At 53.6% G+C, this 12500-nt stretch overlaps 2 protein-coding genes across 2 annotated transcripts in view; one reads left to right on the top strand and one right to left on the bottom strand.

Moving 5' to 3' along the window:
- LOC136635252 (homeobox protein SIX6-like) overlaps positions 1–495 on the top strand; it is a 2432-nt gene extending 1937 nt beyond the window's left edge. Inside the window, exon 3 of the mRNA XM_066610404.1 lies at positions 327–495. Within this exon, the coding sequence (XP_066466501.1) occupies positions 327–495 (169 nt within the window). The remainder of the gene's footprint in view (positions 1–326) is intronic.
- Positions 496–7802: 7307 nt separating this feature from the next.
- Positions 7803–12500, bottom strand: part of TMEM151A (transmembrane protein 151A) — a 5175-nt gene continuing 477 nt past the window's right edge. The window contains exon 2 of the mRNA XM_066610403.1: positions 7803–9158. Within this exon, the coding sequence (XP_066466500.1) occupies positions 7803–9158 (1356 nt within the window). The remainder of the gene's footprint in view (positions 9159–12500) is intronic.

The following is a 12500-nucleotide window of genomic DNA, read 5'->3' as shown; positions in this document are numbered from 1 at the left end:
ACGCTGGACTAGATGGGCCTATGGCCGGATCCAGTGAGGCTGTTATGTTCTTATGACTGGAGCACATCCCTGAGTTGCAGTCGGCTACAAGGATACGGAAGTTCCTAGTTGTTTATACTGCAGAAACACGTGTGTTCTTCAAAGAAGGAACTCGTATAAAGTATAGCAACCATCTTAGCTATAGCACATGCTCAAAAAGAGAATTGGACACATCCACCCATTTTCCTCCATAGGGAGATCAAGCTAGGATGGTTCTTTAGAATTAATATTTAAAAAAAAAAACTTTCCACTTTCTTTTCATTTGATCCCACCCCATCTGTCCCTAGGCTGCAAAAGGAGCCATTAACCCAACCTGGTGACTCTAGAACTGAGGGCCTCAACGGCACCCCCTGCCTGGTGGAGGGCAGAAGTGCACCCAGTGAGCCGAGGAATCCCACCGCGCCCATCAATGAAGATGAGAACAGCCAGGGGGTCGAGAAAAGCTGGGAAGACTAACCTGCTAAAGGGGAGGTTCTATAATGAGCAATGTGGCTAGAGGGGAACGGGGAGCAAGTTTAGAAAACAGGCCTTGGAAATCCCGCTACTCTATAACACGCTCTGGAAAAGGTCTTACAGATGCCCGCGTGCACTTTAGATGCAGAAAATTCGGGGAAGCGATGACTTTGCGATGACTCCCCACATGTCACTTAGCCTTCCCTGAGCTGTGGGGGAGGAGGGCTTTCCAGAGCGGGCATCCTTTTGGAGAAGACAATATGGGTGTCTTGCGGTCACCTTGCCAAAAAGAGACATAGTTGCGTCAAGACATAAGAATGGCAGGTCCTGGAATACAACAACCCCGGACCAGAAGGTCGGCTGTATATATTTTTTATTTCGAGACACGTGTTTTGCAGCCAGTACAAAACGACATCCTTCGTCTTGCACCTCCAGGACCATCTGTAGTTCCTCGACAAACTTCTCTTCCTTTCCACCGTTCTGGAGGTGGTTACGTTGAAGGGCCACCAGCTCGCTGAGAAGAATCTGTTGGCAACCTTAAGTCTTGAAAGACTCTGGTATCGCACTCTGAATGGTGGTTCTGGAGCAGCATCTAGTGTGGCTGAAAAGGCCAATTTGGGAGTGACAATCCCTTCCACACCAGGAGCAAGTGCAGTCTGTCCCTGGTCTGTCTCCCTGGCTATGGGCCTTCCTTCTTTGCCTCTTTGCCTCAGAGACGTCCGAGAGCCGTTGGGTGGGCAAAAAAAGATGTGAGTGTTAAAGTAGCAGCAGGTATCCTGAGAGTCCATGAGAATTGGGGTGGGGGCATAGCACCAAATGCCCAGCAGGAATCCTATTGGAGATGAGTAGAATTTCGGACAATCGCTTTTATGATCCAACAGCTGTTAAAATTACGTGCAAGATTGTATACCGTGTTGAACCTGTGGTGCTTTTGATGGTGACAGCACCAATCACCTTTGCAGGGGAAGGTGCGGGAGGGGGGAGAGACTGAGATCCACGCTCCTGCCCACTTCCCACCAAAGAGATTACCAGGACGTACACTGTCCAAGAAATCCCGACAGCCAGAGGTCTTCCTTCTCTGCATATTTCTGTGGACTTGGGGGTACCCCATAAGTCTGGCCAACCCACATCCTTGGAGAAGCCTCTGGCCTAATCCTCAACAACCCCCAGCTAGGACATGTCGGTGTACGTCTATCTATTCACATTGCTTCCCTGGACCCCACTTTTTTTCTCCTACCGCCAGACCTTAGATTGTATGCTCCTTGGGGCAGGGCTCTTGTTCTTTATCCGGTTGCCTCCCCAATTGTAGCGTGAGGGCCGCTGTATGAATAAAGGGGGTTTATTCTGGGATTGACAGCAGCGTACCGAGGCTGACTGCACCGTATCCAATAAAGGCGGAGGATTTTGTACTTTTGATGGGCTGATTCAAGGATGTCCCTTAATGCTACACAGACCCACATGCTAATGGTTTACCAACAGGCACCTTTCAATTTGCCCACAGCACCTTTCAAAACCTCATGGGGGTGGCAGCCTTTCAAGCTTGGGCAAGAGAGGGCTTGGATCCAATCCAATCATGGGACCACCTTCTCCAAACTGAGTTCTTCACATAATCCTGAATTATAATTCTTTTCCCTCTCACGTAACGCCGGACCCCGGAGACCGCCACTACAAATGTGTGTCAGGAGAGTTAAAACAGGCAAACGGAAAAAAAAATGTCTTTACCCAGCATGGAATGAACCCAGCGTGAATGACAGGTTGGTTGGCCTGTGGAACTCCTTGCCACAGGATGTGGTGATGGCATCTGGCCTGGATGCCTTTAAAAGGGGATTGGACAAATTTCAGGAGGAAAAAGCCATTACAGGTTACAAGCCATGATGTGTATGTGCAGCCTCCTGATTTTAGAAATGGGCTATGTCAGATGCAAGGGAGGGCAACAGGATGCAGGTCTCTTGCTATCAGGTGTGCTCCTTGGGGCATTTGATGGGCCGCTGTGAGATACAGGAAGCTGGACTAGATGGGCCTGTGGCCTGATCCAGCGGGGCTGTTCTTATGTTCTTAACTACAATTCCCAGGAAGCCTTGCAGGTCTCTTGTTATCTGGTGTGCTCCCTGGGGCATTTGGTGGGCCGCTGTGAGATACAGGAAGCTGGACTAGATGGGCCTGTGGCCTGATCCAGCGGGGCTGTTCTTATGTTCTTAACTACAATTCCCAGGAAGCCTTGCAGGTCTCTTGTTATCTGGTGTGCTCCCTGGGGCATTTGGTGGGCCGCTGTGAGATACAGGAAGCTGGACTAGATGGGCCTATGGCCTGATCCAGTGGGGCTGTTCTTATGTTCTTAACTACAATTCCCAGGAAGCCTTGCAGGTCTCTTGTTATCTGGCGTGCTCCCTGGGGCATTTGGTGGGCTGCTGTGAGATACAGGAAGCTGGACTAGATGGGCCTGTGGCCTGATCCAGCGGGGCTGTTCTTATGTAGGGCGTCTGGCCTGGATGCCTTTCAAAGATTTCTAGAAGAAAACTCCATCAACAGGCTACAAGAATGGATGGGTATATGACGGGGCCCTTCTTATTCATTCCTGTCTTCCAAATTCCTTCCCCCCTCTTTTGTATATGCCCTTACGCCACGCTCTGCAGTTATTAAGCCTATGTACACACAAACGCTGTTATGTATTCGTGTCCCGTCCCCCCGTCCCGCCTCCGTTTACCCCTGCATCCACTCAGTTAGCTCCTTTGTGTCCATTTTCAATTGCAAGCCCCTCGCGGCAGAGACCTCTCGTGCTTTGCAAAGCTCTGTGCAATGCAAACAACACAACAGGAATCATTACGAAGCAAAAAAAAAAAAATTAGAGTGGGTGGTTAGAACTGCCGGAAGGGGAGCAGAATTGGGCGCTAGACAGAGCGAGGTGGATATGGCGGGGGGGAGATGCACTGCTCTTGTCACTCAGCAACGGTCTCCATGGCGACGCCGAAGGCCGGGGATGCTCTGAGGCATGGCGCGCATCTGGTTCGGACAGCAGGCTCCCCGGCAGCCACCACTCGCGGAGGAGTGACTTATTTCCGAACAATTGACTCCATCTGCTCGCTGCCACGCCGGCATCGCCTCCAGCCACATCCATCGCAGTGCACCCTCTGAGCCACACGCACAACATGCGCAGCGGCTTCGTACCAGCCAGAACTGCTTTTTAATTCCTCGGGTCCCCAAAAATGAATTCAATGGGAGGCTGCATCGTCATGGCTTAGAAGCAGTGCGCAGAGGTGGACATGCTCCTTCCGTTCGTCAGATATCACACCATCAACATCAGTGGGGGGGGGGGGACTGAAACAGAGAGTGTTTGGGGTTAAAACCAAGAGCAGATTTGAGTGTGGAAGGGCTTACGGGGTTAAGTTCTGGCCCTGAACATCCTTCGCTCTAGGAATGTAAGAACATCAGAACAGCCTGGCTGGAACAGGCCAAAGGCCATAAGGACATAAGAACAGCCCCACTGGAGCAGGCCATAGGCCCATCTAGTCCAGCTTCCTGTATCTCACAGCGGCCCACCAAATGCCCCAGGGAGCACACCAGATAACAAGAGACCTGCAAGGCTTCCTGGGAATTATAGTTAAGAACATAAGAACAGCCCCACTGGATCAGGCCACAGGCCCATCTAGCTCAGCTTCCTGGATCTCACAGCGGCCCACCAAATGCCCCGGGGAGCACACCTGATAACAAGAGTCCTGCAAGGCCTCCTGGGGAGCACACCAGATAACAAGAGACCTCATCCTGGTGCCCTCCCTTGCATCTGACATAGCCCATTTCTAAATTCAGGAGGCTGCACATACACATCATGGCTTGTACCCCGTAATGGATTTTTCCTCCAGAAACTTGTCCAATCCCCTTTTAAAGGCGTCCAGGCCAGACGCCATCACCACATCCTGTGGCAAGGAGTTCCACAGATCAACCACATGCCTGGCCCATCCAGTCCGGCTTCCTGCATTTCACAGTGGCCCTCTGTGACACACCTCCAGGTGCACACAAGACCCACATCCTGTGGTCGCTCCCTTGCACCGGTCATTCAGAGACAGCCCACTTCTAAAACCAGGAGGCCTGCATATACCCATCACGGCTTATAAACTGTGATGGACATTTCCTTGATCCATCTGTCCAATCTCCTTTTGATGGCACCTAGGCCTTCAGGTGCCAGCACCGCATCCTGAGGCAAGGAGTTCCACAGACCGACTGGGTAATTTGTCAAGAAATAATTTCTTGATCAATAGACAAAAGAATTATATCTTCCGACCCTAAAGGTGAGAGGGTGTCCTCTGGTTCTGGTGTTGTGTGTGTGTGGGTGGGGGGGAGTTACCCTCTATCCACCCAATCCATCCCCTGCATAATTTTGTACATCTCAATCATGTCCCCTCCCCAGGGGCCTCCTTTCCAGATGGAAAAGCCCAACAAACGCGGTAGCCTTTCCTCAGAAGGGAGGTGCCCCAGCCCAGTAATGATTTTGCTCCTTCTCTTCTGCACCTTCTCCAGTTCCACTATGTCCTTTTGGAGATGTGGCCACCAGAATTGGACGCTCTAATCCAGGTTGCCTCGTGAAGCCATTGTTTTGCACACCAGACTCTGGCTGCTGGATTTCCGGGTTCTCGGTATATCCAAAAACACAAAATAGACCCTGAAAGGACTGCCTGACGCCAGCCTGCCCCACTCGAGATGAGCCATGGCCTGCCCTACCACACAGCAGCTCCCTAGTTTAGGAGAAGACTCCTGGTTCCGTGATAGAACCTGTTTTACTAGCAGAACATTCCAGGGTCAATCGCCAGGAACTCACCTTGACGTCTTGGATCTCCTTGCTGGGCTCAAGACTACAAGATTCAGCTGTCTGCACTACCGGCCATTTGCGCTCTCTCCATTCCAACCCCCGAGACACCCACAAGGACACAACAGGACATAGCCACTCATCTGGAAAGACCTTTATTGCCCCATAACAGGAGGATGGCCAAATCATTTCATGTCATCATCAATGGGTCCAGTTCCCATTTCTGCAACCCCACCCACCCTATTGGCGCTCCTCCCCGCTTCTCCCCTATAGGTGGGCACAAACGAGTCTCTTAAATTGTGCCCCCAAGTCATTTGAGAGAGAGAGAGAGAGAAGGGGGGCTGCATCAGGGGGTCTTCTTGTCTCCCCTTTCCCATAAAGTGTGGAAAACTCAAGATCTTGATCCACAGACATGACACCGGTGAGCACACGGGAAGCGGCGCATGCTCAGAACATGGACACATCACAAGTCGAGACTCCGACACCACACCCGGGTGGTCTGGAGGGGGCTGAAGAGATAAAAGCCCAGGAACACCACCCTACACCCGTTCACAGACACATGGGCGAGAGGTTCGTAGACCTCCATAATGGGAAGAGTCCATGAATAATCGTTCGGTTGACTTGTGGGGGACAAGCCCCACTCCCCGAATCGGAAGTGCGAATGAGGCCCGACTTGCTTCAGATCTGTCTGCCGAGACCCCAAGTCAAGATTGACTGGTACGGCCCTAACCTGAGAAGGGCAGAGTGTAAATGGTTGGTCTCCACAGGGTGTTAGAGGAGAGGCCCAATGAACTGTACACAATGAGTTTATTTTGGTTTGATGCCTCCAACTGTAGTCACCACCGCCCAGCCACCGAAAGCTCTGTTCACAGAACCATCATGCCCAGAGCTCCCTGGGAAGGACTTACATAGGACAAGCCCTGCTGCTCGAATGTGACCTCGCCCCTCCTCAAAAGGTTAGTTTTGCCTTCCTCCTTGGCGGGACTCCGTCCTCCCAATCTCCTGTTTCCCAACCTGCACCTGCAGCTTGACAGATGTGTTAAACCAGCTTCAGCCCACAGCATGTCAACATGGTGGTGTCCTACAGCCCAATTTCATCCATACCTTCCTGGGAATAAGCCCCATTGACTCTAATGGAACTTACTTCTGGGAAGATATGCATAGGATTTGGGCTGCTAGCCCACAGGCAATTGGGCTGGAGTCAGAATTATGGATGGAGAATGCCACTCTGGACATCCCACTGAGATCCTCCCCCAGCCAGAAGCCCTACTGTGGTTTAGCCACACCCCTAAAAGCTCTACTTGCCTCACCATAGTCATCCAACCCAACTTGCCCAAAGGTCCTGAACTACAGCCATGACTGTACCACCACAAGTCTTTTTTCCCCCTACAGTATTCTGGAGGCTGGGCATACTTTCTTTGGCCTGCGCCGCTTCATGCTGGCCCACTGATTGCGCATGAAATGGGTTGCTTGATATGACAGATGGCCAATGCGAGGATAGCTCCCTTGCCCTGACTGGAAGAACGGAACTCAGCACAAGGGCTGCGAGATCAGACCAAGACAGGCCAAGCCCAGCATCCTTTCTCCAAGGGTGGCCAAGCTGAGAAGCTTGTGGGCACAAACGGCCACCCCCTGTCACCTCCACACTCCACCTGCACCTGGCATTCACAGATAGACTGCTCCTGAGCTTGGAGTTTCCATTCACACAGCCGATGGCCATCCCCGAAGGCTCAACTGCCCACAAGGCCAAAGAACAGCAATTTTATGGCAGATGGAAATCTGAAGCGGGCTGGCCAAAAGGGAAACTCCCCTGTTCCGGCCCGTCCCGCAGCCGTCACAAGGCACAGCGTCTCGCACCACTAAGAATGTGGCAACCCTTCTCCCATCTGAGTCTCCAAGGAGATCCCGGGACACACCTCGGGGCCAAGGAAGGAGAGGTCTCCCTACATCCTGAATGCAGGTAGAAGCGACAGTATCGGGCCCAGAGGTCAACTTTCTGAGTGTGTTTCTAGCCCTCATGATGTTGGGACTGCGAGCAGCACCTTGTACAAAAGCCAGAAAGGGGGGGGGCAAGATTTTGAAGTCAGGACGAGGGCCACGGCGGCCCACGTTGCCCCTTATCTCTCCCAGCAGGGTTGCCACCCCCTAACCCTGCAAACTGCCCAACCCTAATGAAGTCACCCACCTTTTCCTGAGGGTACCTGCTGAAAAATACTCCATAGCTTTAGAAATACCAGGGAATGGGAAGCCCAAAAAAAGAGGATCCGTTGGAACCACCAGGATAACTTGCAACAAAAAAAGAAAAATGGGGGGGGGGGGGTCTTTCATTTTGCTTGGAGCAGAATTTCCAGAGAGGGGGTTTGGCCACAAAGTACTACAGCCCAGCTTAGGGGCGGCCTGGGGGTTAGGAAGAAAAGAGGCTGCAGGCTTGAGTGTTGCTGTTCTATCATACTCGGTCCCAACCCTGGGGACAGGGGAAGGGTCGACACCTCCACTGCCCTCTCCTCCAGGCTCACAGCGGGGTCCCCAACGCCCTCCCTGCGGGGCTGTGCATGTTGCGATGGCAGCCCTCCCCTCCATGCACAATGAGCACTGGAAAGTACAAAGCATCTTGGTAGCAGGGGGGGCTCTCCAGGGGCTCCGTCTCGATACTGCTCCCCACGTGGCTTCCGCTCAGGCTGCGCAGGACGCCCCCGCACCGGCGTGCGCCGCTGAGCGAGAAGCGGCTGCAGCTGAAGGGCAGGCGGGCATAGAGGGCCCGGGTGCCCCGGGAGGGCAGCGAGTTGCTGCTGACAGTTCTGCGGCAGTGCTGGCAGTTGCGCAGGTAGGCTGCCCCGGCGAGCAGGGTGGAGTCCATCAGCACGGCCTCTGAGTAGCTGGGCACCAGCTGCTGGTTGGAGCGGATGTGCCACTCCAGCTCGGTCATGTCCACCGTGTTGACGCGGGAGATGCGGCGCCCGTAGCCCCCGACGGCGTCCAGCGGGCTGGGCCCGTCGTCCGCCCCAAAGAGTTTCTCCACGTGGTAGTGGACGTTGGCCGTGCGGTACTCAGACAGCACCCGCAGCGGCCAGGAGAGGAGGGCGAAGGAGGCCAGCCAGAAGACCCAGCGGCGGGTGTACCACGGCGGGCGCCCGGGGTCGGGGAAGACCAACATGTGCTCCTTGAAGTCCACGTTCTTGAGGTGCATCCCCTCGCGGGCCTCCATGTAGTCGTCCAGGCCCTCGTTCTCGCCAAAGAAGCGGGCCCGCTGCGTCAGGTAGGCCGCCTCCGCCTCGCCGCTGGCAAAGCTGAAGCACTTGGTGAAGCGCAGCTTGGTGACCGGGTAATCCGACAGCCCCAGCAGCTCCTTGGAGACGTCCTTCACCCCGTGGCCCGAGTAGTCAAACTCGGTCTCGGCCACGTGGGTGTTGACCCGCTCGTGGTAGACCTGGGTGGTGGTGTAGGCGTCGCCATTGCGGTAGCGGGTGACCTGCCGGGTGCGGCGGATGTAGTGGTAGCTGATGGCCTTCCACCAGATGCACGGGGTGGCTCGCTGCATGCGCTGGACCTTCTCGTAGACGCTGGCCGTGTCCACCCGGTGCTGCATCTGCCCCTTGGCGAACCGGTGCCAGCACTCCACCAGGTAAACCACGTAGAGCATGCCCAGGAAGGCCAGGGGGATGTAGATGTAGCCGTTGGAGCAGGGGCTGTCGTGGTAGGTCACCGAGGCGCCCTTGTAGGGGCCATCATAGTTCATGCGGGTCACCGTCGAGAGGCGGCACCAGGCCATGACGCCAAAGCAGCCGTACATCAGCAAGGTCAAGACCAAGCATTTCCAGTGAGACTCCCGGCAAAGGGAGCTGCTCAGAGATTGCTTGAGGGGACGTTGCTGATCAAAGCGAGAGAGAGAGAGAGAGAGAGAGAGAGAGAGAGAAGAAGGAGGTAGGTTACAGGTCTGTGGTAGTGGAGAAGCTGACCGCCCCCCCAGCCATGAATATCCCACATCCCTTTCCCTGAAGTTTTAGTTTGAAAAATGAAAGGCACTCAAGTTTCTAGTCCTCTTGCTTTCAAAAGATACCAGGGACAATATTCTACCCAATCAATCGGTGTGAAGCACAGCCTGCCACATCATTCTGGTTAGCAAATATGAAAGATGACCAGTGGGGGGGTGGGGGGAGGAAGAAGGTGAGATGTGTGCAGCCCTCAAACCGGTCCAGCTTGGGCCTGCATTGTGTTCTCCATCCTCCATTTTCCCCAGCTCGTACTATAACAGCTGGGAAAACTGCCAACAGCAAATGACTTTAAGACTATCCCATGGAGGGAGTCAGGAGAACAGGGCGAGGTTCGATCAGCCCTTCCATTTGAGTGAGCGCACGGTGCCCCTGCGCATTACAGCACTGAAAAAACACATCACCTGGATGTTTAGGGTGGAGGCAACAATGCTGCTCTAGGTTCCGTTCTCCTTTAGTCATGGGGAAAGAGGTGGGCTGGCCAAATGTAGTGCCCAGGGCACCCCATTATAGTTCCCAGAGCACTCTATTGTAGTCCCCAGGGTACCCCATTATCGTTCCCAGAGCACCCCATTGTAGTTCCCAGAGCATTCCATTGTAGTTTCCAGGGGACCCCATTATAGTTCCCAGAGCACTCTATTGTAGTTCCCAGGGCACCCCATTATCATTCCCAGAGCACCCCATTGTAGTTCCCAGAGCAATCCATTGTAGTTCCCAGGGCACCCCATTGTAGTTCCCAGAGCACTCCAATGTAGTTCCCAGAGCACCCCATTGTAGTTCCCAGAGCACCCCATTGTAGTTCCCAGAGCACCCCATTTCCCTGCAACCCCTGCTCCCACCTATTCCCAGATATGTCTTTTGGAACTGGGGCCTCTCTAACTACCAACTCCATTTGCTCTAACCACTAGATCTGGCTTCCCCACCATTGTGGCAGAGCCCCCTGAAACATGATGCATTGTTCAAGATCTGTGTTGGAGGAGGAGTCAGTACTTTCTGGTCCCCGTGAGTAGCCACAGTTGAGGAATCGTGAGGGTTAGGGCTTATTTATCTGATGAATGTACGCCCTGCTTTTCAGGGATACTATCTAAACAGCTTCTACATTATAGTATGAATAAGTAGCATTTCGTTCTGCTGACGGTAGAAGCAAGAACAACAGTGCTAATTGAATCAATCACCTGCCAACCACCAGTGGGGCCAACACTGGATAGAAGAACTATTATTGATAATTATTTATTATTCATTAGGAACACTTAGCATTTCTGCTTCGCATTCTGAGTGCGGCAAGCACTTCACGTATATAGACAACCCGTAAGGGTATATGCATACTATTTATTATCCCCATATCGCAGATGGGGAAGACTGAGGCTGAGTGGGAAGGGCTTATCTTCTGCTCAAGGGTTCTAAACAAAAGACAATGGGGCAGCTGCCTACACTACCCAATGGGGAGAACAGGGCACATACACCTATGGGAAGTGTAAACTTTGGGAAATGGAAAGAGTATCTTGCTGGCTTCAAAGTCAGGCCTACTCCTGGGGGTATTTGGGGTGCCAATTCCCAAAATGGCACCCATTTTGCCAAATCATGTCATTTTGGCCATCCGGCACAGCCTCATGAGTGAATGGGTCAAACAGCTTCCTCTGGAGGAAGACCAGGCCGTGGCTTCCTCACGAGGAAGCTGCTCAAACCATTCACTAAGGGGGCTATGCTTTATCTCCGAAACTATATGCGATAGCTTGAAACCAATGCCGTTTTTGGAATCAGCACCCCAAATTCATATAAAGCCATCATACATTTGGGGGGGGAAGCTTTTTCTGGCCCTTAATTTTGCAGGCCTTGATTCTTGGTCTTCATGTTTTGAAGTGCTGGGGGGCCCAGGTGATAGGGCTTCCTTTGCCCCGAAAGGGGGAAATGGCTGGAGCCGCGCCATCACCCTGGCACAGAAAGCAACCCTTGAGCCACCAAACACCTATGCAGGGCAAATAACAGCTGCCTCAATGTGGGGGGGTGGTATTGTTTACATCCAGATTCTTGGATCACATCCACGGTTTTTGCCTTCCGGTCTGCCGAGCCCCAAAGTAAGAAAAACATCCAGGTAAGTCAGGTGGATGCAAAGACCACCGGAGCCCCCACACCCCACTGGATTTGGCACCAGCAAAGAAGGCGCATTAAGAGATGTGAGGCAGAGATCCCTGGGGGGTGGGGGGTTAGGGGTGGGAAGAAGCAAATTCCCACAAAGGGCCCTTTTGGTCCCAGATACACACACAGCCGCCTTGAAATATGTGAGATCTGGTAGGGCATGTCTCTGCGCACTCTTCAGTGCACGGTTAGCGCACTCTGTTCCCATGTTCAGATCTCCCCTCCCCACACACTGAGGAGAAATTCAATGCAGGCTTTCCCTGGGGGGGGCATTGTGTGCAGTCATCATTAAGCCCCCCCCCAAGATGCCTCTTTTTTCCTTTCCACCTGCCAGATTTGGGGGGGGGGAGGAGATGAGGCAATCTGGAGCAGGTCTCCCCAGTTTCCGTGTCCGATGGCTTTGTGTGTGTGTGCCCCCCCATCCTGCCCCTCTTTGGGAGGCAATCCCCGCCCCCCCCCCATTCCAAATGGCCATCAGGAGTCGCTGCCACCATCACCAGCAAGATCAGCAAAGCGGAGAGATGGTGCAATGCAGAATCTGGTGAGGAGGGACGCCCCCCCCCCCACTGGAACAACACACACACCCCTTTCCTGCAGTCCCACGAATGCTCCCCCCCCCAAAAAAAAGAGGATCGATCCTATGCCCAGCCACCCCGATAGTGGGGAGGGGGGGTTGAAGGTGGCATTTTAATGCGCCTGGTGAAGACACCCCCCCCACACACACACACCCTTTCTCCAGGCGCACAATGCACTCCACACCCTCAAGGCACATCTAGTGCAATGGAGGAGGTGGGGGGGCTCTTCATGTGGGGGGAGATCTGCAGGAGGATCCGCGCGATCTGCCTCCCTCTCACTTCCCCCCTCCCCAAATTTACGCGGCACCCCATCAGGGCCCAATCCTGGCCGCGTCTACTCAGAAGTAAGCCCTAGGATCGTCAGTGGGGCTTCCTCCCAGGGCAGGATGGCCGCCTAAGAACCCCATCCTGGCCATGCCTACTCAGAAGTCAGCCTTGGAGTCAATGGGGCTTTACTCCCAGGTCAGCGTGTGGCTAGGCTGGTGGCCTTACAGCATGTCTACTCAGAAG

Source organism: Tiliqua scincoides, chromosome 15 (genome assembly GCF_035046505.1).
Source record: "Tiliqua scincoides isolate rTilSci1 chromosome 15, rTilSci1.hap2, whole genome shotgun sequence".
In the NCBI taxonomy this organism is placed as follows: Eukaryota; Metazoa; Chordata; class Lepidosauria; order Squamata; family Scincidae; genus Tiliqua; species Tiliqua scincoides.
This window is presented reverse-complemented; position numbering and strand designations above follow the sequence as displayed.